A 26,813-nucleotide genomic window follows, 5' to 3' on the forward strand; every position below is an offset into this window, starting at 1 on the left:
GTTTTGGTGAGCTCTTTCGATCGCCACCAAGTACGTTCAAATCGGTTCATCCGTTCCAAAGATATCGTCGGACAAAAAAAAGTTCACACACACACACACACACACACACACACACACGGACGTCCACCCGGGAATAGTCAGAATAGTTTCCTAGGACCTCAAAACGTCGACATCTGATGAAAACTCGATTTTCGAAAATCGGACCGAAACCAATAACTTCCCTTTTTTGAAAATTTGCAATTTTCTTAGCGGGAAGTTAAAAAATTTTTTAGTGTCTTCTGATTTTTATAACTAGCTAACAATGCGTCATTGGAGCCAGCCCCAATACTTCCCGATGTTTTCGAGCTCGTTGAGCTCGAAAACATTATTGTAAATACATTTTCGAGCTCTTCGAGCTCGATAATACTTTTGTATGCCATTGTTTTCTAAAAGATCTGTCTATCGGTTGATCCTGCGGGCCAGCCCTAAAACTTCCCGCTGGTAAATATTACTATCGGCAATAGTAATCATTACTATACGAGAAACGAATAATTAACATAAAAGCATGATGGTAATAGTTACCATTTGTTTTTCAGCGTGTATTTGAATGAAACTTTTGAACCTGTGTCCAAGAAAAAAATAAAAATTTGTTATTTTTTGAAACGCCCTAATATATATATACTAAGTTTCAAATCTTAAAATTGAAAATTCTTTTTGCATTAGATTCGATCGAACCCCTTAAATACTAATGTTCGATGAATAAGCAGCAGTTGAAATTTTAGAATGTTCCGATAGATAAACGTGAAATATACGTACTGCAAAATCGAAAAATGTATTCGGAAAAAAAATATAGCTCCTCGAACTATCTGAAGTATAGCTATTCGTAAATCGTTACTACAACAGTACGTAGACTAATGGTATCCATACTGTATGGTTCTTTTAACGAAATATTAGACAGATGTGGGACTTACACGACTTTCCATAGCTGTCACTTCACACGTCCTCTGTATAACCTTATTGTCTACAAATAAGTCCAAAGAATCAAATCTGTGCACTCAATATTTCGTCTATTAATGACGTTAGAATATGCGAATTTTACGAAAATTCGTTATTTTTACATCTGGAAACTAAACCGTTGGTCGTAGAAAAAAAAGTTAGATAGTAATTTTGTAGTACATTTGATTCTCTACAAAATTGCCATTAAGGCCTTTTTTGTATGATGAAAAAATCAATAGTTATGAGTTCTTGAAGTCTTATTATTTAAATTATTTACTTATAACAATTAAAATATTGACTATAAAAAAAAAGTGTGTGTGTGTGTGTGTGTGTGTGTGTGTGTGTGTGTGTGTGTGTGTGTGTGTGTGTGTGTGTGTGTGTGTGTGTGTGTGTGTGTGTGTGTGTGTGTGTGTGTGTGTGTGGATGTAAACCTCTCATATCTTTTTGATGAATGAACCGAATTCGATGGTTCTTGCGGCATTTGACAGGTATCTTCTGAACTTAGATTTTAAAAATAAATTTAGACCATTCAGTCAAATAAACTCTGAGATATTTAAGAAATACGAAAAAAAAATTTTTTTTTTTGTTTTTTTTGGATATTGTGAAAACTGTTGGATTGATCAATTTCAAATTCTAATCAGCTCTAGAACTCGATAAAAGCTTTCGATTCCCACCAAGAACGTCTCAATCAGATATCGTCGACGAAAGAAACAGTAGAAAACGGTTTTTTGCAAATATCGTCGAAACGACTAAACCAATTATTCCCAAAATGTTATCAGCTCTAGACCTCAATCAAACGCGCCGATTGCCACCTCAACTGTCTTAATCGGATAATTTGTTCGAGAGATATCGTCGACGAAAGAATGAAAAAAAATTGTTTTTTTCGTTTTTCGAGAATATTTCGGAAACTATCAAATTGATCAATTTAAAAATCTTATCAGCTCTAGAACTCGATAAAAGCTTTCGATTGCCACCTCAACCGTCTCAATCGGTTAATTCGTTCGCGGAATATCGTGGGGAAAGAATTGGTACAAAACGGTTTATTCGAAAACAATGGAATACAAACGTATTTTCGAGCTCGAAAATACTTTTGGATGCCGTTCTTTTCGAAAAAAATAGTTTTTTACTATTTTTCCTCCTACGATATCTCTCGAACAAATTGACCGATTGAGATTGTTGAGGCTGGAATCGACGCTGTTTTTTGAATCCTAGTGCTGATTAGATTTTGGAATTGATCGATTGAGCCATTTCAGAAAAATTTGAAAAAAACTGAAAAAAAATTCAAGGAGCTCGAAAACAGCAGGAAGTTTTACGGCTGGCCCGCAGGGTCAACAGATAGACAGATTTTTTTTAATTAAAACAAAAAAAATTTATTTGTTTAGATTTTTGTAATTCAGGAATAGAAAAAGTAAATAAACAATCAACTATTAATGATATGACGGACTTTTTACGAGTTTTTTCATATATTTAAAATAGTGCTACAGAATCTTGATTCAAATTATTCTTAACAGATAATAGGTTAAACTGATAATTTAAATAAATCTATAATTGAGAATTTTGGAGCTCAAATTTATTGAGCTGTGGAAGATAAAATTTCCGCGTATATTTGTAGTGTATGGGATTTCTTTACCGAATTTTCAAATAACTGTTGTCTCTATACTCAATACTTTAATTGTTATAAGTAAATAATTCAAATAATAAGACTTTAAGAGTTCGTAACTATTGAACTGTTCATCATACAGAAGAAGTCATAAAGACAATTTTGTACAAAATCAAATGTTCTACAAAATTACCATTCAACTTTTTTTTTTATAGTCAATATTTTAATTGTTATAAGTAAATAATTTAAATAATAAGACTTCGAGAGCTCATAACTATTGATCTTTTCATCATACAAAAAAGGTCTTAATGGCAATTTTGTAGAGAATCAAATGTACTACAAAATTACTATTTAACTTTTTTTTCTACGACCAACAGTTTAGTTTCCAGATGTAAAAATAACGAATTTTCGTAAAATTCGCATATTCTAACGTCATTAATAGACGAAATATTGAGTGCACAGATTTGATTCTTTGGACTTATTTGTAGACAATTTATTGCTTAAGAAGGTTCATTGATCAATAATGTCAAAAAATAAAAATCTTCACAGAGTGCAGCCATAAATAATGTCAAAAAATAGTTTTCCCATGTTATTTAAGTGGGAAAACTTTGAGATCGATGATGGACCTCTTAAAATTGAAATTAAGGGTTGAAATTTCAACTGAATTCTTTTTCAGGGCTGACAAACAAATTTTTCGTGGGAGAGTAAAAAAAAAAGTATCGATTTTTTTTGGCACACCCTAATGTTTATACTGTACTTGTTGTAATGAAATATACGTTGTTTATCCATTAAATGTATCATTTTCTGAGCGAAACAATTTGAGTCAGTTTAACTATCTGTAAACTTACTGATTCTTCATCTAATAGTTAATTTATTAATAGTGGTGTTTTTACATTAGGGTGGTCCTTATTTTGGACATTTTCAAAATTTTATGCTCCCAGAGGCTTATGGGGTTCGAAATAAATAAAAAAAAATATCTTCCAAGTTTCAAGTCTCTATCTCAATTTAACCCGTGCCGCACAGCGATTTAAGTTTCATATTTGAATAACATGGGGTTTTTGGCATTAAACGATTAATTTTTTATTCCGACTGATTCTACGTAACGGCTGCGTTTTGTCTTGAAACAATTTTGATTTCCGATCAAAAAGTAATTTATATCGCAAGTAATGACTATTACATAAACAATATCCCGAGTTTTGTGAACAATTGAACAAGTCAAAGCCTCGGTACGGAACTGATCAACATGTGGGTGATCTTCATATAAGACCGATCGTACTAGTGGAAATATCTCGAGCTGTTATTCGTAACAACTCGCAACTACCGGTTAACGAATATTTTATTGAAGCAAAATGTTGTTCGATAGCTCGAGTTATTTCTCGGAATAAATTTATAGATGACTCGCTCACCGGTCGAAGTTCTCGTTGATCTAAGTTGTCGCCACGTGGTCGTCAAAATGGCGAGCCGTCAACGGCGTCTCAATTCCAATGACTATTGAAAATTTATTTTATCTAGAAATTTATTAATTAAGTTGGCTTGTCCAATCGGCACCAGCAAGATGATAATTTGCGTAAATATGACAATTATTTATAATTTCTATCTGCTCGTGGAATAATGACTATCAAGTCGGTTTTTATTAATTATTTAATTAATAATGTCGGCACAATGTCAATGTCGATTTAATTAATTACACTGAATTTTGAAATAATAAATTAATAACAATGTCGGTCAAAGGATAATTATTTAAATAATTATTATCGGTCAATTTTAATGTCAAAAGCGCGTGTTGTCGCCACCAGGTAGGTCCAGAACCGTCCTATCGTTCACTTTCGTCGATGCAACTCTCGGTTCCGAGTTCTTACTAATTACGAATTTACTAATTCATTATTAGTTGCTCATTGAGATCTCGGTATTTAACTTTATTCCAGAACAAAATGACTGTAGTCTAATTCGGTCGTGGAGTTGACGGTGGGTATTGACGCCAGTTTTCGATGTTGTAACTTGTTTAGTAGCAAGCTGCTACATACTGGCAAATTCGGTCATTTCTGCATTAGGTCAGATGACTATTTGTTATCAATATTTTGATTATATTGCGAATGACAATCAGTCGGGCCGGATTAAATATTGACGTCGGATGGTGGTGTAGTCCTCTTGGGCTCTGCTGGCCAGCAAGCAAGTATCTAGATACCAGACTAAGGGTACCAACTGACAATAAACTTAATTTGTAATCTAAAACTGATCATTAGTATTATTATTATTATCGAGCCTCAGATCCTTCTCATACCAGGTCGTCAACATGAACACAAATTTACGGAAAAATCATTAATATATCAGTGATCGATTACCTATTTGGTAATTACGAATTGTTAAAATGATCTCACCTTACATTATTGAAATACAACAAGGAGTTTAAAAAAAACTGAGTAACCCCGTATTGGCATCGAATTATTATAATAAATTCATCACGCCACAATATATATATTAGGGTGGCGCAAAAAAACCGACTATTTTCTTTTTTTTCGATCTCGCATGAAAATTTGTTGGTTTACGATGTTTTAAGAAGTCTCTCTAAAAATCAGCTCGATAAAAAATTTTCAAGAGGTCGCTCACGAATTTTGAAAATATCAAAAATGATGGAAATTCGGATTTTTATTTCTAAATTTTTTTCTTTCTCGTGGCAGCAATAGTTTATATTTGTAAAATCATGACTGTGCTGAAAATTTAAATATTTGAACGGCGCTCAAGAGTTTTGAATATCAACTGATAATATGTAACTAATAGTTTGTATTACTTTTTATATTTTTTTACAACTCAATTATTGTCATTTCACTTAAATATAACTTTTGCATAACCACAAATATACAGGACAGTCTTAAACAATAAAATTTTGTAAGTTTTGAATAGGCGAAAAAACCTACAAATTGAACTAAAAAATAAAAAAGTATGTAAAAAACTTGATATTTCTATTTCTCGGGTTATATTTTTATTCATTGTCATGCAAATTGATGGTGAAAAAATCGAGAAGCTTTGTTATTAATATTTAAGGGTTGCTCAAAAACGTCCAGAAGACAGCACTCGGAAACATTCAAAATTCTTGAGCGAGGTTTAAATATTTAAATTTTGGGCTGAAATTCTCAGCGTAGTCATGATTTTACAAATATAAACTATTGCTGCCACGAGAAAGAAAAACATTTAGAAATAAAAATCTGAATTTCGATTATTTTTGATATTTTCAAAATTCGTGAGTGACCTCTTGAAAATTTTTTATCGAGCTGATTTTTGGAGAGGCTTCTCAAAAGATCGTAAACCAACAAATTTTCATGCAAGATTAAAAAAAAAAATAGTCGGTTTTTTTTGCGCCACCCTAATATATTTATGTATATATATCAGGGTAGTCGTTAGAAATTAAATTTTCTTAGATGCCCCATAAAAAGCTTCTTTTTAGTGAAAAAATACGTGGGGAATTTGGTTTTTTTTTTTTTTTAATAAAAAGATCACGTGCCTCAGGATGATCAAAGTTCATTTTTCGATACAATCGCGGTTTTTTTTAATATCTTATGAAATATGGAGATTAAAGGAAAAAATCATAGGACCGATTTTGTAGGAAATTAAATTCTTGACAGTAAAAGTCATGTTCATTTTTTTATAAAATGTGTACTTACGAAGATATTTTTAAAAAAACTTTTGGAGATTTTATCAAATGAGCATTTAAAGGATTACTAATGTTACGACGTCATCAAGAAGTTGAGCGTCAACTCGAAGCTCAAAAGCGAGGATCAGCCACATTTGGTACGCTTGAACAGCCAGGCGAGTGGATTGCCGATTGAACGGTAAATCAAGTTTTCGAGATCTTGGTAACACTAAACAAAAACCTGAATAGAGCTATTGACGTTTTTCGTAACCGTTTACTATCGTGCGGATAATTTACGACGTAATCCTGACACGAGATTACGGACGGAAGACGATGTGCCGCTTTTCGATCGTGAAATGATGAACTTGTTTGCACAAATGTACAGCAATGCGGGCCACAATGCAGGGGTTAGCGTAGTAACTGCATGCACTTTGACGATCATGACAGTATCCAATACATCCAATGCGATGCTGATGATGGATACCACTCGAATACAACCGATACGATCGATTCTGTCAATGACATGCCCGTTACTGTCGACCGGTTTGGACACTGGTCACACGAAACCAATTTCAACTTCAGAACCGTATCAAGCAATCGGAGGAGAAGCCGCGGCAATGACGGACTCGATGCATGTTCCACGTCGTTATCAGCCAGCGATGCTGGAACACGTTGCAAACTGGCACTCAAAGTTCTGAAGACACGAAAATGATCGAATCGAGACGTTCCTGTTATGACTGAAAGAATGCCAAGAGACATATGGTCTTAACGACGCTGATATTTTGGAAAATATTCCATTATTGTTGACCGGAGCTGCCAAGACATGATGGTCTTGCAAGAAGTTCCAGATTGACACGTATAACCAATCCGTTATCGAGTTACGAACACGTTTTAATGAACCTGACTTCAAATGCCGCTTGCTTGGCGATATCGTCAACCGAACGCAAAGTGCGTTGAAACCCGGCTTGAACAATTTAGATGCTCTAATCTGTATATGGTCTCAAGTATTTAGACAGTTGCCGTTGGAGCTTCTGTTGGATTTCGCCTTTAACTGTCTGAGATCAAGGTATCATTTGGTGATACGACGATCCGATTTCGATTCGTTCGACCGGATATACGAGCTAGCTCGTAAATTCGACATTTCGCGTAACCGACGAGAAGCACAATACCTGATATCTTCGGTAGAAAGCGTGATTCCGGAATGTGTTTACCATCTAGATCGGTAACGATCAACGATCCGCAATGAAGATCAAACCGAAGAACAAAAAAAAGAACAAGATGAACAAGTTCCAAAATGAACCCACCAAACAGAGCAGTTGTAGCTCATCAAGTTCGTCTACCAGTTCAACGTTGCTGACACCGACAATACCGCAAAATTCGGCCCCGAGTAGCTTAAACGGACAGATAGCTCAGATTGTTACAGTGGTTCTGAGACAAAACGTTGCCACTGGAATCCAACGAGATGATTTCATGCCGATAACGATCGACCTTAAACTACGTAGTAAGTGCTTCAATTGTAAATAGACGGGTGATGGACATCATGAATATCCGAAACCTCGCTAAATTGGTTGTTGCTGGTAATGTAGTACCGAAAACGGCCCAAACCCGATGTGCAGGACCTACAATCGATACTGGTCAAGGTCCAGGAAGTGTTAATGAACAGGTTTTGAGGTTCAACTTGTCGAGGAGACCACCGTCGAAGGATCAAGAATACTGACCAAACCGACGATCAAACCTTTTGTAACCCCATGTTGACGTCTGGGGAGAAATGTAATATGTGGGAAGTTCGGCGCCGACTCGTGGTCCGGCATAATTTCGAATTTTGAATAGTTACTCGTTAGCAATATTTTAGAGCCATCTCTGATTGAAATTTGGAGATTGTCTAATCATTCTATTATACGCATGAATTAAAGGAGTTACGTTTTGGGCTTCGAGCGTAACGGTCGTATTTCACGTCTTAAACAATCTCGATTTCCGATCAACGAAGTGCTGAAAGTTTTCTTTTTGTTGAACAAGGAGTGCGAAGTGTGTTATTGTGCGTTTTTTTTTACTAACGGATACTATCTAATTAATTACGTATGATTACTGAATGGTAGTACAATTTGAACGAGTTACCGAAAGAAAATTTATGTTATATTATTTTATTTTATTCGGTACACTTCGGAGAGTTGCGGATTATCTGTTTTTTATTCTCTACGACAGTCGAGTCTTGCCGTGTACTATATTCTGACATCACTCCTCAAGTATTTGGTTAAGACTTACCATTGTATGTGTGTGTCGGAGAATGAAATAGTATTTCATTTTATTCCGTCAAGCAAACTTTTGTATCGAGAGTATGCAACAGGTTTCGTAAATTAAATCAAGATAAATTGTTATTGAATCGAGCATTATTGTTAATAATTACCGAGAGTTGTGCCTTTCTGACTGTGACCGACTTGTATGATCAAATTGTACGTTAAATGGAATATGAATCTTATGATGTAATGAGTAATTTTTTTGGTTTGTTTACATTTGTAAACACTTCTCAAGAAATGATGGACACTTCTAAGTGATAGAAACATTGGTTCTAAAGTTTAAGCCTGCTGGTCTGTTGATTCAAAAACGGAAGTATGTCTATCTAAAGTTGATTTTCGAAGAACCACCTATTATAAAAAATTCTTATAAAGCAGTTCCTTTAATTTTTATGCTCCTTAACTTGAAATTCCCTTCACTCATTTTTTACGAAAAAGCAAAATAAGTATTGTCTACTTCCGAGTATTCTCTAATTTTGATTCTAGGTTCAATCCTTTCGTAGTCAAAGTTAGAGAACTTCTATTGTAAGTGTGAGAACAATTTGTTTGAAAGTTCGAATCTGTAGGTCTTATATTTGGAAAATATAAGTGTTTTCATCTTTGAATCTGCTGCGATCATTGAGCTCGGAAAGTAACGTTTTCTATGAAGCTTCAACAGTTTGAGAAATCGAAAATAATTAGTAAATGAGCGTCCTTTAAATTCTTGTTCACAATCATACTTGATATCATGAATGTATTTGGACAGAAACTAATAAGAGTGATTGAGGGAGAGAGTTAGATGACTTTTAAATCAGATCAGAGCGTTAAAATATGAAACGTTCAATAAAAATGTGACCAATTGTGATTTTACATGTATTTCAAATGGAAGAATGAACTTGTAAACCGCCAGCTCAATTTTCGAGATATCGAGCTGATTTTTTAAGAGGATTTTTTTTAGGTCCCAAAGAAACTTTTGAGACTATGAGACTTAGAATAAAAAATCATTCTTTTTACACACCCTAATGGCCATGTATGATTCATTAGTTATGGGCATACATGATCATATATATATGATTCTTTATATGATTCATACATGGCCACGCATAACTTTATTAAAATTTTGGTATGGCCCATGCATGGCCATATATGCTTAAATATGATCCATATGTGCCCATGTATGAACTATATATGGCCACATATGACCATATATAATTCATTAACTACGGCCATACATGATCATCTATTGGCATACATAACTACGTATGGCCATATATAGCCTTACATGATTCATATATGGCCATGCATAACTTGACTGAAAAGTTGGTATGACCATGCATGGCCATATATAATCCACATATACGGGCATATAGGCCATGTATGAACTATATACGGTCATGCATGACCATGTATGTTTTATTTTTCACGGACATGGTCATATATGTTTTATTAATCACGGGCATACATAACCATATATGTTTTATTAATCATAGGTATACATGGTCATATATAGTCATACAAAACCATTTATGACCATATATGGCCTTATACGATTCATATATGGCCATGCATGACAGTACTAAAAAAGTTGGTATGCTCATGTATGACCATATATACGCCATGCATGGCCATATATGACGTATATGTGAACTATATACGGCCATACATGTTCATATGTGTTTTATTTTTCACGGGTCGTCAAAAAATTCTCATAACACGCTCTATTGTCCATCTAGAGAGTGCTGCTGTTTTACTGTAAATTATACTTTTTAAAAAACCGGTGTTTACTTATGTGTCTACAGATTAATTCATAAAAATAAACTTTACGTTCAAACAAAAAAAAACCCCACTGCCAAAATGACATATTCTTCGTAAAAAATTCTCAGCTTCCAGAAGAAAATATCAAATTTGAAGTAAAAATCGTCGCAAGGCCAGAAAAATCACTTTATTCGCTTTAATTAAAGTTTTGAAGATCTTTCGTTACTTATAATGAACCATCAATATTTTTTTGAAAAAGCTGAGAATTCTTCACAAAAAAATGCAGAGCTTGAATTTTTATTGAAAATATTTTTACTATAGAAAAAAATTAATGATAAAGTTGAAAAAAAAAACCGTCAAAATACATAATCTTATCAAACTTCATATATATTATGTATGACATTATATATAATTTTTTCTGATTATGTCCAAGTACTCTTTATCTAGAGCTACAGATTAAGATATATGTAGGTCTCTACATGATCAGATTTGATCAGATCTGATATTATCTTCTCTTAAATTTTTTTTTTAAATACATTCTATCGAATTGTGTTTTGGGGATATTTTTTCCGGGAATCAAGAATTATGGAATCATTATCTACTTGTTCCATCCTTGATGATTTTCTGCTCTTAAAGCTAAGATGCTTCGATTATATGAGATGAATTGAAAGTAGTTCCTTGTTCGGTATGTCGTCAAAAGAACAGCGTCTCTCTTGATGTATCTGAACTGAAAATAAAGATAACCGTCTATTGGATGACAGCGACTTTTGAGTTTTTGGAAGGTAAGAGGCATAATTGCAAATAAGTTGATGGGAGAAATGACTATCGCTCCAAAGACTATTCAATTTGGCTGTACAGTCACTTTGCTCCTGCTCGCTGTTTTCATAGCATATTAAGCGATCAGCTCGTAATTTCTCCACCCACCTAAAGTTATTCCTTTGGTTGGTCTTCCATTGATGTTATTGTTTTTTTATTATTTGGTTTGGTTATGATTTGAACCCTGATCTCCCGCGTGTAATTTATAACCTGTGTCTATCGGTCTGATCTTCCCTTCGAAGTTGGACAGATGGGCTTGAAATATAGTTTTATGAGCTTCTTCTATCAATTATTGATTTGTACCTGTATACTAGGGTGTCCGTAATTTCCAAAATTAGATTTTATTACTTGGCCATGTTATAAATTATTTATTTGTGGTCCAAATAAAAAAATCCGTATATCGGTTGACCCTGCGGACTAGATCCAAAACTTCCCGCTGTTTTCGAGCTTTTTGAGCTCGGAAATACTATTGTATGTCATTGTTTTCGAAAAAAAAAAAACGTTTTTTACTATTTCTTTCAGCAACGATATCTCTCGATCGAATTAACCGATTGAGATGGTTGAGGTGGCAATCGACGTGTTTTATTGAGTTTTAAAGCTGATCAGATTTTAGAATCAATCCATCGACCACATTAAAAGTTATCCAGAGAAAACATTTATGAAAAAATTTTATTTTTGGAATATTTTCTGAACGCACCTTACTGATTAAGCTCAAATTTTCACAGCTCGTAGAAATTAACAAGCAAGTAACAAAAGTTACAAATAGTTCGACAGAACCTATTTAGACCACACATGATCATAAAATTATTCAAAAATCATTTATTGTTACTGAAAATTGGATAGAAGCCAAAACCAAAAATAAGAATTTTCAGCAGCGGTAAAAAAATCTGGTCTATCTCTTTGACGAAAATTTTTAGAATAATTGGATCCACATGTATTTTTTTCTAATAATTTCAATTTCTCGTTTTCTAATTTGTAGGTAATTTGTAAGACTTGAAAAATGCATAGTAATTCCCAGGTCGAAATATCTAGCCTCGATCTAGCCTCATTGAACCCAAGCAAGCCTCAATTTTGAGCTTCAAATGATGTTCAAAAAGCCTCAATGAGCTAAATGATGCTGAATGATCCTCAACAAGCCTCGATGAACCTCAAGTGAACCTAGTCTCGATTATGTAATTTAAATTCGATTAGCATTATTTGAGGCTCATTGAGGCTCTTTCAGCCTTATTTAAGGCTCAAAATGCTTTTTTATTTCATTGAGGCTTGATTGAGGCTTACTTGAATTCGATGAGAACTGACTGAGACTAGATATTTCGACCCAAGAAATTAATCATCTAGAGAATAAACTAATAGAAGGGCTCATGCATTTTCCGATAGGTGTTGAAAGATTACATCTTATTTTTGGGTTTGTGAGCAGGGTTATCGCAAACAAAAAATTTATTCATTTGATTTGAGTCTAAGTAGTTTCTTTCCACGTTTAAGAATCACGTAAGTCCTTCTAACATTTTGGTTACACCTAGTACATTTAATAAGAGGAATTATTACCGTTTGATAATCTCAAGGTTCAATTTACATTTTCACCCAGGAAAAATAAATTCTAATTACGGAGATCTAAATCCAGCATTCTACTTAAATCTACATGATTATAATTTTTCATTTTACATCTATGTCGGTATATAGGGATGATAGATAAAATCCTGTAAACTAACAAGTTTACGAAATCACAGTTTCGGTTTTTGAAGAGGTTTTAGAGTTTCATTACATGAAAATTTTACAAAATTTTAGATGATCTAAGGAGATCAAAATGGATAAAAATTGATCTACTGATACCAATAAAGATTTTCAATCAGAAAAGTAAGACTTACACGGAAAACGAATTATTGTGATTGAAAGCGTCTAGCGTAGCACTATGTAAATTTTGTGCTAGGAGTAATCTGTATAGCTCTACTAGTAATCTAACCTAACCTAACCTAAATAATCTCCGAATAGCTACCCAGAGAGGAAAGTAAGACGAGTCCAGGTTTGGCCCAGTCTTGGTTCAACTATGTAGAACTTTGGACCAAGCTTGTAGCCAGCCTTGTTCCAGCCTTGATAGGAGTCTGGAATGATAACACTGTGCCAAGCCCGGTTGCCAGCCCTGAAAAATTGGTGAAAAATAATCGTATCGAGATTAAAAAAAAAAATTTTATAGCTTAAAATCTCTAGTTTCGGTGCATTTTTTTCAAAATTTTTTGAGAGCTCCGGCTATTGCGTAAACATGAGAAATACCGTGAGGCAAATAATTTCTAAATTTTTTTTTTCCGAAGAGCCCACGAACCGTGAAAAAATTATTTCAACTAAACCAATAGGTCATTTAGCAAATTTATTCAGCTTCAATTTGGCTTTTTTTTAACCTCGTAGGACGAATTGTCGCATAGGTATCAGCCTTCAAACAAAAAAAGATCCTTTTGGCTTTGATCATTGGTGTTTCAGGTACCAATGCTCACACAGTAAATTAAAACGCGGCGTTAAAAACTTGAATAAATTCCCTACAAGACCCTCTCATCATTTTTTGAAAAGAAAATTTTTTTTTATTTTTAATATTCATTATAATGTAAGTACAAAAACATGACTTTTTTTTTGTTTTTTGAGTAAATCAACCGCTACTCTGCAAATATCGATAAAAAAAATAATGTTGCCAGGGACATTTTTAGCTTAATGTACCCTCAATAACCCTGTAAATTTTCAAATTGATTTATCGAGCCGTTTTTCGGGGTAGATTGATCAAAGTTTTGCAAAACAATTAAAGGAACAAGTTTTGTTATATACACTTATCCAAAAAATTAAAGGAACAAGAAAATTTTATAAATTTTTTAGTGATTTTTGGAAGGCTGTATTTTCGTGAAAAATGATCGTATCGAAAAAATAAAAAAAGCAAATTGAAGCTTGAAATCTCTAGTTTGAAGATCTTTCAGCAAAATATTTTTTTGAGCCACGGTTTTTGCGGAATCAGAAGAAATAGGTCGAGACAAAATTTTTCTAAATTTTTTGGTTTCGTTTTTTAGGTCTACGGGGCCGGGAAAAATTTTTTCAAAAAAACGAATTCATAGCTTGTTTAGGAAATTTATTCAGCTACAATTTGCTTTTTTTTGTTTCTCTGTACGACAATTTGCTGCTGAGATATCAGCCTTCAAATGAAAAAGGATCCTTTTGTCTTTGATTATTGATATCTCAGCAAGAAATAGTCACACAGTAATTTAAAGGGCAGTTTAATAAACTTGAATAAATCCCCTACAAGCTCCATTTTTGATTTTTAAAAAAAAAAATTTTTTTTCATCCTTGATATCCATTTGAAAAACCTTTAAAAAATGGCCATTTTCTGGTTTTTTAGTCGACTCATCGCTACTCTGCAAATATTGATAAAAAAAATAATGTTGCCAGGTAATTTTACAGTTTAATGTACCCCCAAAAACCCTGGAAATTTTCAGATTGATCCATTGAACCGTTTGTCCGGTCCGATTGCTCAAAGTTTTACAAAACAATTAAAGGAACAAGTTTTGTTCCTTAATTTGTGTAATCGTTATCAAAATGAAAAAATTGATTTTTTTTTTTATTTTCTTTCATTTTTGCAGTAGTTATTCAGTAAATGAAAGGTAAAAAGGAGAAAAAAAATTTTTTTCCGAAAAACGAAAAAAAAAAATTGGAAAAAATTCTTGTTTGGTCTCATTTTTTGGAAAATTTTTTTTTCTCCTTTTTACCTTTCATTTACTGAATAACTACTGCAAAAATGAAAGAAAATAAAAAAAAAAATCAATTTTTTCATTTTGATAACGATTACACAAATTAAGGAACAAAACTTGTTCCTTTAATTGTTTTGTAAAACTTTGAGCAATCGGACCGGACAAACGGTTCAATGGATCAATCTGAAAATTTCCAGGGTTTTTGGGGGTACATTAAACTGTAAAATTACCTGGCAACATTATTTTTTTTATCAATATTTGCAGAGTAGCGATGAGTCGACTAAAAAACCAGAAAATGGCCATTTTTTAAAGGTTTTTCAAATGGATATCAAGGATGAAAAAAAATTTTTTTTTTTAAAAATCAAAAATGGAGCTTGTAGGGGATTTATTCAAGTTTATTAAACTGCCCTTTAAATTACTGTGTGACTATTTCTTGCTGAGATATCAATAATCAAAGACAAAAGGATCCTTTTTCATTTGAAGGCTGATATCTCAGCAGCAAATTGTCGTACAGAGAAACAAAAAAAAGCAAATTGTAGCTGAATAAATTTCCTAAACAAGCTATGAATTCGTTTTTTTGAAAAAATTTTTCCCGGCCCCGTAGACCTAAAAAACGAAACCAAAAAATTTAGAAAAATTTTGTCTCGACCTATTTCTTCTGATTCCGCAAAAACCGTGGCTCAAAAAAATATTTTGCTGAAAGATCTTCAAACTAGAGATTTCAAGCTTCAATTTGCTTTTTTTATTTTTTCGATACGATCATTTTTCACGAAAATACAGCCTTCCAAAAATCACTAAAAAATTTATAAAATTTTCTTGTTCCTTTAATTTTTTGGATAAGTGTATATATATATATATATATGCATGCAATGTCGAATTGAACCCTTCGCGGAATTTTGGAGTGTCATTGAAAGTATCCTATGTACTTTTCTATGACAAGATGTACCTCTATGCCAAATTTCATTAAAATGCCTTCAGTCATTGAGGTGTGATTGACGGACAAACATACAAACTTTCCTATTTATAATATTATAAGGATATATATATATATATATATATATATATATATATATATATATATATATATATACATACACATATACAAATACATATACATATAGATGAGGCATTCCACGTCAATTCGATTTGGTTGAAAATTTTTTTTCCTTTTTTACCCCATTAATAGTATATTACATACCTAGGCCAGTAAAAAAGAAAGCCTCAGACCACATGTTTGTCAGCCTCGGCTTCGCCTCGGCCAACAATTACATGTCCTCTGAGACTCTTCTTATTTTACTGGCCTAGGTATGTAATATACTATTTTAGGAATTTTTCAAATTTTTTTACCGGGCGGCATTTTCTTCAGAACTGAACAAAGCTTTTTTAAAGATAAAAAAAAAATGGAAAACGTTGGATTTCGGGATTGCGATTTTTCTCAAGAAAGTGAAAAATTCCAAAGATTTTAATATCTCAGAATTTTGCCGTATTTTTTTTCGGAAAGTACATTCAAAGACAAAAATTTAAAGAAAAAAACGTCCCAAATAGTCAATTTTAAAAGAAGTTATAGCTATTCGAAAAAATAAAAGCTTTTTTTTTTTAAAAACTCATAACTTTTCTCGGGTTGGGTAAAAAAATTTGAAAATTTCCTGAAAAATCATTTTAATGGGGTAGAAAAAGAAAAAAAATTGTAAGCCAAATCGAAAGGGGTCGGGTTCAAAAGGGGTCGATTTGACGTGGAATGCTCCATACATATGTATATGTGTGTTTGTCATTGGATATCTACATGTTAAATAATTTTTTTTGCAGATAAGTGTTCTGGCGCATTGTAACCGAGTTCAATATTATCATCGTTTATCTACGACTCAAAATTAAAAAGATTCGAGAATTGTTGTTTTAAAATTTATAATTACCACGTCTTTCAAAACATCAATTTTGTAGTTAATAAAAATTAATGAAACACAATGGGAAAACAAAACAGTAAACTTAAGCCGGAAGTACTTGAAGACCTCAAGCAGAATACGGAATTTTCAGGTAATTTCTGATTAATACAATTAATAGTTTCTTAATCCGAAGCTTTATCTTCCTCATTCATTCATATCATTTGATGAATATGAATTTTAATTCAAAATTCAAAATTCCAATGTCGATGTTATTATTACAGTTACAAAGTATTAGATTTATACTTGTTGAAGAAGCCTCCGGCCCGTGCACGTGACCCTACGGCATGTGCTGAAAACATTGCACTCACCTCATAAAGACTATCTTAGTAACCTAACTATGCAATATACTGTTAGGCTTATGATATTTCGGATAAGAGTAGAAGAGACTTCGATTTACCGATCTATATATGTCACATTCTAATGCAATTTTTTTAAACACAAGTATTTCATGTTTTAAATTGAGGCTCAATACTTTATGATCAGATAGTAATGTTGATTAACATTTTAATAGTGATAATTACTTTTTTTGTTAAATGAGCTTTACAACACTATCGAAAGTAATTAGTGCCGATCAATTTTTAACAATGTTAACTAGTAATATGATCACTATTAGTGGTTATCCTGCATAGAAAAATATATTACCGGAAAAAATGAATCATATATGACCATCTATGGCCAGATATGGTCATATATGATGATCTATATATGGCCACATATATAAATTGGCAATATATGGCCAGATATGACCATATGTAGTCATATATGAATATATATGTCTATACATTGCCAATTTACATATGAGATTGTAAATAGTCATATATGACCATATGTAGTGCTATATTTTCCAAAAAAATTGATAAAATAACGAAAAAAAAAATTATGACAATCAGATGTCTCATGTATTCTAATAGTCTCTGAAGTAGGTCATTATTTAATTTCTTCGATGAAAAATCGCGGCGTTGGCTGGGCTCGATCCTCGGTCCTTTAGATTCAAAGTCTGGTGCGCTAACCACTATGCTGGGTGATGAACATGAAATACAATTTTGTATTTATTTAGATGCAGGTGAATGACCATCCATGACCATATATGATTCGTATTTCCCGGGATTCTTAAGAATTCCTTTAAATTTTATTAAACTTTTAGAACCACATACATTTATAAATTCTTGTTTGTAAGAAAAAATATATTCTCGGAAATAAAAAATTTAGATCTAGCTAAATCTAATCAGAACTACAACGATTTCGTCTTTTACATTTTCCCCGGAGGCATGGAGAGTGAAAATTCTCTTATTTTTAAATCAAATTTCCTACTGATTTGAACATCTATTTCACGCAGTCCCCTGGACCCTCTACGTGATTACAGCTTATTTCAATTTTACCAAATTTCATAACGACACTTTTTACACTCTCACACCCTTTTAACAATATAAAAGTCCCTTTTCCTATTTTCTTATATAAAATTAATTTCCATATAACTATTTACCAACTTTAAAATCCTTTAATTTAATAAATCGTTTTCAAAATCACTTATCGATTTAATTAATTATTTATGACCACTAACCATTTCCTCATACCATTTAATTCATAAGTTCGTTTCAGCCGAGTTTACAATTTAATCCAGAATCACTTTACCGCGTTTGGCTCTATGCCACTTTTTACGTTAACAAATTATTAATTGATTTTGTTTAATTCATTTATCTAATTTAATTATAATTAATTTATTCTAATCTTAATGCTTAATTATATGTGACTAGATCCGTGACTAGGTTCGCATGAATATTTCCGGTGCGTGGTTTACATGACCTGCTTGGAAATTTCTACTGCGTAGTAAATCCGGCCTCCCTGCCTGGATATAACGAAGCTAATTTTGTTGTCCGGTTTTTGATTGTTTTTTTACACGATAATTGACACGGCAATAACCAGCGGACACGACGTTTATTTACGTATTTTAATTAATAAATATTCCGGCCTCTCTGCCTGGAATATTTTATGAAATACCTATCACAATTTACGTTGTTTTTTTTCTCCGTCGTTCGTGCTGTATGAGTTGTTCTGGTCCATGTCTTGTTCTCTCTAGTCCGTATTGTAGGTTCTGGACCGTGTATATCTCGTGTAAACGGGTCGACCCGAGTTCTTTTCTTTTGGTTAACTTCCTTCTCGAATCAAGTTCTCAGTTTTACTCGTCTTTTCCAAAATACTTAAACTCTCCTTCAATCTGCTATTCAGACGCAATCAGTAATAGTTGATTAAGAATACCGGCTTCCTGGCTGGTATTCGGCTCTCAGATGAATGAAAAATATCGCTTGGTTCCTCAAGGAAAAGCCAAGTGCGACTAAATTAGTACCTGATGTTCGGTAGTCAGCAGCCGTACGTCTGAATGGTTACCCGGTCCTCCCGGCTCTCTGTGTCCGAGCGTCTAGATGGTTACCCAGTCCTACCGGCTCTCTCCCGTCTCCGCTGCTGTTTTACAGTTTTAGTAATTTCGCTTGATGATTATCGGCTGTTATCGGAAAACTCCTCCTCTACTTAATTATGATTGGTCCTAGCGTGCGAGTATTTTCAATTAGTGCACCCGGCGACAAGTCAAAAAACTTATTTGGATGCTCTTTTGGGGTCACAGGAAGGGTATGTGACCATTGGTGAAAAATCACGATGTTGATCGATAATCCCGAGTCGAAATGTCAGGTCTGTTTTAATTGTATTTTTTGGCAAGTCAGTTTCAGAAAATTTTTACGATTAAAACAGACTTGCTGCTCTTGGTTGCTTTATAGACGCAGGCCTGTTTTTATCGTAATCATAGGAGTTTTGTCCCATTCTGACGCGTAGTTAATATACGTAGATTCGATGAAAGTAACTGCGAACAGGAACGCTGTACGGGTCCTTGGGCGCAGAAGTGGCACTGAATAAATCGCTGACTGAAAACACAAACACTTTTGGACGCCATTTTGTTGTTTAGGCTGCGCGAGGAGAAGTTGAAATTAAGTGTACGGGGTAGAAGATGGAAACGATGTTGTCCACCACGGACCGAGACATTGTACCGAGGGTGGGGGCAGAAATCTGCCTTTTTCCACTACGTTTGTCCATTGCTTTTGATTGCAGCCCACATCGTATAATCTCCATCTTTTCCCTCAAGTATCTCCTCAATTTACAACAGTGCTCACCATCAATCAAGGACTTTTCAGCGCCATAAGCCTTCCTGCATTCCTTTAAGGACACCGTAGCTTCCTGAACAGCAGACAATAATCCTTCGTAACTAAAACAGGATGAAAATAAACAAGTGTACGAATATCTTCATAGAGATGATTACGTATACTTTTTACCTGTTTCCATTTGAATTGTTAATTAAGCACAAAAGATATCGCTGCTACGTACGTAAAATAAAATTGCAGCTACTTTCACCCTCGTTTGGTTTAATCTGGTCAATTTAAGTTAAAATCTGCTGGTCTGATTTACCCGAGCCCAAGGCTCAACAAAATTCTATTTCAAATTGCTCATAAAATCCTCCAACGTGTAAAATTTTAGTCGTACCAATGTAATACTCGATTCTGCCATAAATAGCTAATGAGATGTAATATTTATATATCCGACCATTCCTCATGGAAAACTCTGACTTTAACAGATGTTTTAAAATCATTAGTCGACAAACCGCCTTGTGGGAAGCGTAAATACTATATATTTAACTGAGAGAGTATTTCTTTCCACCTTGTAGATGGTCCGAAACCTCTACATGGTATATTTTGTCTGTTATAAAATGTTTGTTGATTATAATCATTATTCAATAATTATTAAAGCCAGAATTTTCATGAGAAAGGTCATCAAAATTATCAAAACCCATTTGTATATCCAGATCATCTCTACTCGGGTCGCCTAAACAACCCAGAGGAGGTATCCGAATATTTCTCAAGCCCGATAGTATGTTGGGAGGCGTTCTTTTTCCAAATGATCCAAGTATATCCCTCTCCCCCCTACCAGCACCATGATTAGATAGAATCATAGGGTTGCGGAAAGATTGTGATAAACTTGGACATTTATATGCCCCATGAGAAGTTCCTGGAACGTTTAGGTCAAGAACAGCTGGCAGACGATCATGTACATACAATAAATTTTGATTTTGTAAATTATCTGAATCATTTGGTCAATTAGTATTAATCATGTAATTTTCAGTTCTATTGTTAACTAAATTTCTTCGTTGAATCATATTTTGAAATAAATTATTTTGAGGTAAAACCGGATTAAGTGTCACTAAGTTATTATTTGATGCTAAGTGATTCTTTGAATTATCTTGAGCCGGATTATTGACATCATTTGAATTATTTTGAGCTGGATTGTTATTGTTATTATTTACCTCATTATTATTGAGATTATTATGATTGTTGTGTACATGAACATCTAACCGAGCTTGTTCAAGAACCATCAGCCGTTTTAGGGCTTCAGTTAGTCTCCCTACTTGAGCATTTACTTCTTTTTGATTTTGAGTCCCAATTAAACCGGTCAATTTTCGACCCGAGCTCGAAATTTGTATTTAATTATTCGTTACCAAATTATCGATTCTCACCCCGACTTGAGCCAGAGGAAAAAGCGAAACTAGTTCTCGTATTCGACCGAGATTCGATTTGAATTATTTTGCAAACTACTAGCTGGCGTTATTACAAGTTACGGGACTGATGAAGTTACTATGCTCATTGCGCTAGTAGTTGTAGTGATATTGGTAACAGTGGCGTAAGCGGATGGGGACAGTGTTATACACGCCCCGCACCCTGCTATGCCGGAAGCGGCTCGGCATTGGGAGCACTCGCTTCAACTACGACTATGCCGTCGTTGGTACGGCGTCCCTCAGCCCGTGCAACGCTTGCTGTTTGAAAACGAGTCGCCATTTTCTGTACACCGGTACTTGTTCACGTAAACAAGGGATTGAAATCTGTTTTTAGAAATGAGCCTCCGAGACAGAGCTGACGTCAATTAAAATAATATTTTCGGAGCGATTAAATATTTAACGTAAAGTAAAATTTACTAGAATAAAATAAATAAATAATAAATACAAAATAATAAATAAATGAAATGAAATTTTTCCATAAATAAACCCCAAAATTAAGCCTATTTCCCTCTTTATTTATGTACAATTACCATGGACCTTCCATCCTCCAAACCTACTCCCTCCGGCGCTCACACCGCGTTCCGACGCTAACTATTTATTCCAAAATTTTACAACCTCCCAAAAGTTTTAGTATAAAAAATCTCTCTGAAATTTTTGATGTTAAATAAAAAATTTACGTTGGGCGCCAATGTAATGGGTGCACTTATTACATTAAATTGAATTGTGGTCTCAATGTAATAAGTGTCCCACACATGTGCAAAACTTTAGGTGTTTTGCAAACCTGTCTAGCTGGACTCAGTGCCTCAGGACGAGGATAAGCTCCGTACTGGACCACACAGTATTAAAATTAGGAGAGAAGTCTTATACCTAACTTATCAGGAAGGTTGTGATAAATTAATTTTATATGTAGTAGATAGAAATTTGTAGTGGAAAACCAAGATGTTAGTGGTAGTCGTAGTAAGGCACGTCCGTCCACGGCGGTTGCTGCGAGCCAAGAGACCGATAGCTCGTCGTCTCTGGCCCTCGTACCTCTCCACTCAGGTTGGCCAACCCCTAAAACCAAATGTCGGGACTAATTAATTAATTAATGTAACGTGGACCTAAGTCCGCTTCCGCCAACCGGAAGCCGAGGCCTCGCTCTTTTGGGCATACTCGTGTTGCGTAATCCCATCTCTTCTACCCAGACGACACTCTCAGTCGAAACCAAGAGTGGACATTTACCGGGGGTATAATCAAAAATCCCCATTGCGTGTGGTATCTAACCACAGCCACCACGAGCCCTACCTCACTCGGCCCCCATCCCTTCCATCCCAGGAAATAAAGAGACTCTGGCCGAAATGGGGCTTGAAACGGGGCCCCCATGGTACCAATTCCCTGTATTGGTCTACAGGCTGCAGATAAGTGGTGAGTTGCAGCATAACTCATTACCCTAAAAGGGTTTCTTCCACATTATCCCACTTGGATCGTAGGACGGCAACTAATAAAGATTGCCCTCTACCGTCATCCCCAAGTGATTATCATTTGCTAACTATAGCTTGTAATAGTATTCTGTACGGGCTTGTATACCTTAGAAGTTTAAGACAGTCAAAAGGGTAGGTCTCACCCGCGCAGAGGTACCTATTGGCTTCCTGCAACCACGGAGTTGCCACATGTTACAAGGTGCAAAACAAGTGGGCACCGCTAACGGTTGGAGTAATAGACTCAGAACCCGCGAAGAGGGTGGTACTTGCTTGGTCTGACGCCCCCTAGAGGGCGCCAAAACCTCTTCTGAGAAATGTCGGGACTTGACCGTAGCGACCCCAGCGCTTCAGTGACTGTATTTTCTTCATTTATTGACAGTTGTTGAAGAAGGAGGGCGGATCTTTTGGCGCGAGTCGAAATTGAATTTAAATGTAATGTGGAAGCATTCCACCCCGTTACACAGTTACGATCAAGCCAGGCCCGAAATAATAATAATGTAAAATATAATAATAATAGTAATATTATATTTAAAAATACCTAGCGACTCGGGTTCGAATCCCACTGTGGTCATATATTTTTTTTTATAATTTTTCATTTAAATAGCATAACATTATCCATAATTGCTAATAATAATTATTAGTTGTATTATGTATTGATCATAATTATATAATGATTCATTAAAATTAATATTAATAAATACATAATATGAAAAAAAACTTTCATGTTCTTTGCTATTCAAAATCAGGATTAAGAAGCAAAATTTTAATTTTTTTTTACTCGGGATCGTAGGTGGAGATAGGATGTTATAGCTTCAAGGTCAGGAGAGGTGACGTTTATTCGCTTTATAGAGATATAATCACACTACACACTTAGATATTACATATACGCTTAACTTATTAAATATTTTCGCCCTACCCGAGATTCGAACCTACAACCTAACGCTCGCCAGACTATCGCTTTACCCCCTACGCTACGGCCGATATATTCGGATCTTGTCTGAGGTGGGTTATAAGTTAGTCGTTATGAGGTTAGTCGGGGTATGAAAAATTGGCTCTATACTACGTCATTACCACTTACAACTTTTTTCACGTAAGAAGATGCCGGAGAATCCGAATATTTATGGATCTTTAAACGGTTAATGCTAGGATATTGATACCAATAAAAAGATATATAGTCATTTAATATTACGAAATGCCCGGTGAAGCGGACTCGTAAAAGCTAGTATTAAATAAAAGTTGATTAATAAGTCAGTTTGTAAGTTGCTATCTGTTGAATGAGTTATATTGTCACATTACTTTTTATCTAGTTATTCTGCTCACAAATATTTTTATTTGGGTTATTCTGTCTCGTATAGCTTGTCCACAGATCTATTGTTATGAAACCATTTTTTTTTATGTCAAATAAATACAACTTTATTTTTTTGTTCATTCAGATGCTGAAATTCAAGAATGGTACAAAGGGTTTTTAAAGGACTGCCCCAGTGGACATTTAAGTGTGGAAGAGTTTAAAAAAATTTATGGCAATTTTTTTCCTTATGGTGATGCTTCTAAGGTAACAAAATGAGGTTTAAATGTTTATGTTTTTTGTCTTTATAGTCCATACGCCAGTCACTGCTCTTGTCTCCAAGTTAAAAAATTTACAGTATACGGGATTTGAGAACAATTTTTATTTTTTTTCTAAGCATAAGGATTTTGAATACGAGGACTAACTTCGAAACTTCCCGCTGTTTTCGAGTTCCTTGAGTCAAAAGTTATCCTAAAAAAGCATCTTTTCAAAAATTTTATTTTTGAATAACTCAAAACGTTCTGTACCAATCAAGCTCAATTTCTCGTTGAATCTAGACATTAATAAGTCGCTTCGAATCCTGCATAAAAAATGCGAATTGATTAATCCATTCAAAAGTTAGAAAACATTTACATACATACGTAACTACACGCACACATCTAGACATTCGAACATCATTCTGAAAGTACTCAGAATAGCTTCCTAGGACCTCAAAACTTCGAGATCTGTTTGATTACGTCTCTTCTTGTTGAAATTTTACAGTTTTTTTAGAGGAAAGCTAAAAACTTAACTTAAAAATGACTGCTAAATGTGCTATATTTGTTATATTATATACGCATTCATATAAGCACGCGCCAGACAGCCGTACATAAGCAGATCATGTTCGTGCTCGTATTGCACATTTTGACTAACATTAAACATCGAAAAAACTATTAAAATTGCAGAAATACTTTTCAGGCAATTTTTCTTTTTTACTCAATTAATATACAAAATAAATGCTAAGAGAATTTTTTCGCTATCGGTAATAGTTTAACTAATATAAAGGTTTAAACAGTTAAACTGTACACGGAAAAAATAAATAGTAAATGCAACATGATGCAGTCTTGGTAAATAAACATGATGGAATCATGTTGCATCTACATGATTTGTTATGTTTCGGCTACATGAAAATCATTGCTGGCACATGATTTTTCTCATGCTATCCCAACATGATTTTTATGTAGCCTTAATAGCATAAAAGTAAGCTGCAACAACTAAATATTTATGCTTTAGAAAAATGATTTATTATCAAGCAACTAGATTTTTTTAGATTTATAATATTGCAGATGAAAATTAGAGTAAATTATCAAATTGAATCATTTGTAAATGATATTTTTGCTTAAGGGGTTAGGGGTAGTCAGGATTTTCAAAAAATCGATTTTTTGCTTGATTGCTGCTTGATAATAAATAATTTTTCTGAAGCATAAATATTTAGTTGTTGCAGCTTAATTTTATGCTATTAAGGCTACATGAAAATCATGTTTCTGCCACATGATTTTCTCATGCTACTGCAACATGATTGTCATGTAGCCGGAACATGACAAATCATGTGGATGCAACATGATTTCATCATGTTTATTTACCAAGACTGCATCATGTTGCATTTACTATTTATTTTTTTCCGTGTATGTAACATACATTATCCGAATTACACTATCCGAATTACAACAAAAAGATACCTATCATAGGTTATTTGACAAAACATAGGTTATATTATTTTGATTGTGAAATAGTAATTTATACTACATGTGTACTAAGAAGTGAATAATTTGACAATCATGTTTTTGTTTATGTCTGACTGTTCTGGTTCCGTCTGTCTAGTTGGTTACCTAGTTGTTCCGGTTCTCTCTGTCTCGGCTTCTGTCTTACGCTTACATCAAATTGCGCTCGATTTTTTTCGGCCATTATCGGAAAATATTACCCCTACTTAATTATCTTTGGGACTGATGTGTTGGCCTCTTCAATTAGCGCGCCCAGCGACGTCGAAAACTCATTTGAATGCTCAATAGGGGTTACGGCTTGGGCAAGTGAGCATTTGCGAAAAATCACGATGTCGATCGATAATGTTACAAATTTTCTCGCGTTACATGAGCTTACATAAATAATTACAGTATAAATGGAAGAGGTATAAAATAATATATATAGAGTAAGAGCACCAGTACCCAGCCCCTAACCAGTAGCCAGCCGGTCATATACTTTAACATTGGCTCAAAATATATATAGATATAATTTAACATAGGGTGGCTGGCTACCGGTTTGGGGCTGGGTACTGGCGCTCTTACCCTAGAAAGATTAGTTTCTGTTTAAATAATATTGGTTAGATAAACCAACAAAATGATTAAAACATATTCTTGAAAACTTGTTTTTTCATCTATAAAAACAATTGATAATAATAAAAAATTCATGCGACTTTTCTATTGTCCTCAAATCCCGTAGACCATACAATTTTTAATTTGGAGACAAAAACAATGGGTAGCGTAAGGACTATTACATATTATGTTAATAAAGTAGGATATTCGTTATCAGTTTGCAGAACATGTTTTCAGAACGTTTGATGCAAATGGAGATGGTACGATTGATTTTCGGGAGTTTCTGTGTGCTCTAAGTGTAACCTCTCGAGGGAAATTGGAACAAAAATTAAAATGGGCCTTCAGTATGTATGACCTTGATGGGAACGGTTATATTTCTCGACAAGAAATGCTCGAGATTGTTACAGTATGTTGGTTTCTTAT

The 26,813-nt window shown here is 34.1% G+C and overlaps 1 protein-coding gene across 3 annotated transcripts in view; it reads left to right on the top strand.

Annotated features, from left to right (window-relative positions):
• The window catches only part of LOC130669308 (neurocalcin homolog), a 131,687-nt gene that overhangs the window by 102,713 nt on the left and 2,161 nt on the right, over positions 1–26,813 (top strand). For all 3 annotated transcript variants that reach the window (XM_057472108.1, XM_057472107.1, XM_057472109.1), the window contains 3 exons: positions 16,570–16,794; positions 24,191–24,309; positions 26,608–26,796. In XM_057472108.1, coding sequence (XP_057328091.1) covers positions 16,725–16,794; positions 24,191–24,309; positions 26,608–26,796 — 378 coding nt within the window. In that variant the 5' untranslated portion in view covers positions 16,570–16,724. The remainder of the gene's footprint in view (positions 1–16,569; positions 16,795–24,190; positions 24,310–26,607; positions 26,797–26,813) is intronic.

The sequence above is a fragment of the Microplitis mediator genome, chromosome 6 (genome assembly GCF_029852145.1).
Source record: "Microplitis mediator isolate UGA2020A chromosome 6, iyMicMedi2.1, whole genome shotgun sequence".
NCBI classification, from domain to species: Eukaryota; Metazoa; Arthropoda; class Insecta; order Hymenoptera; family Braconidae; genus Microplitis; species Microplitis mediator.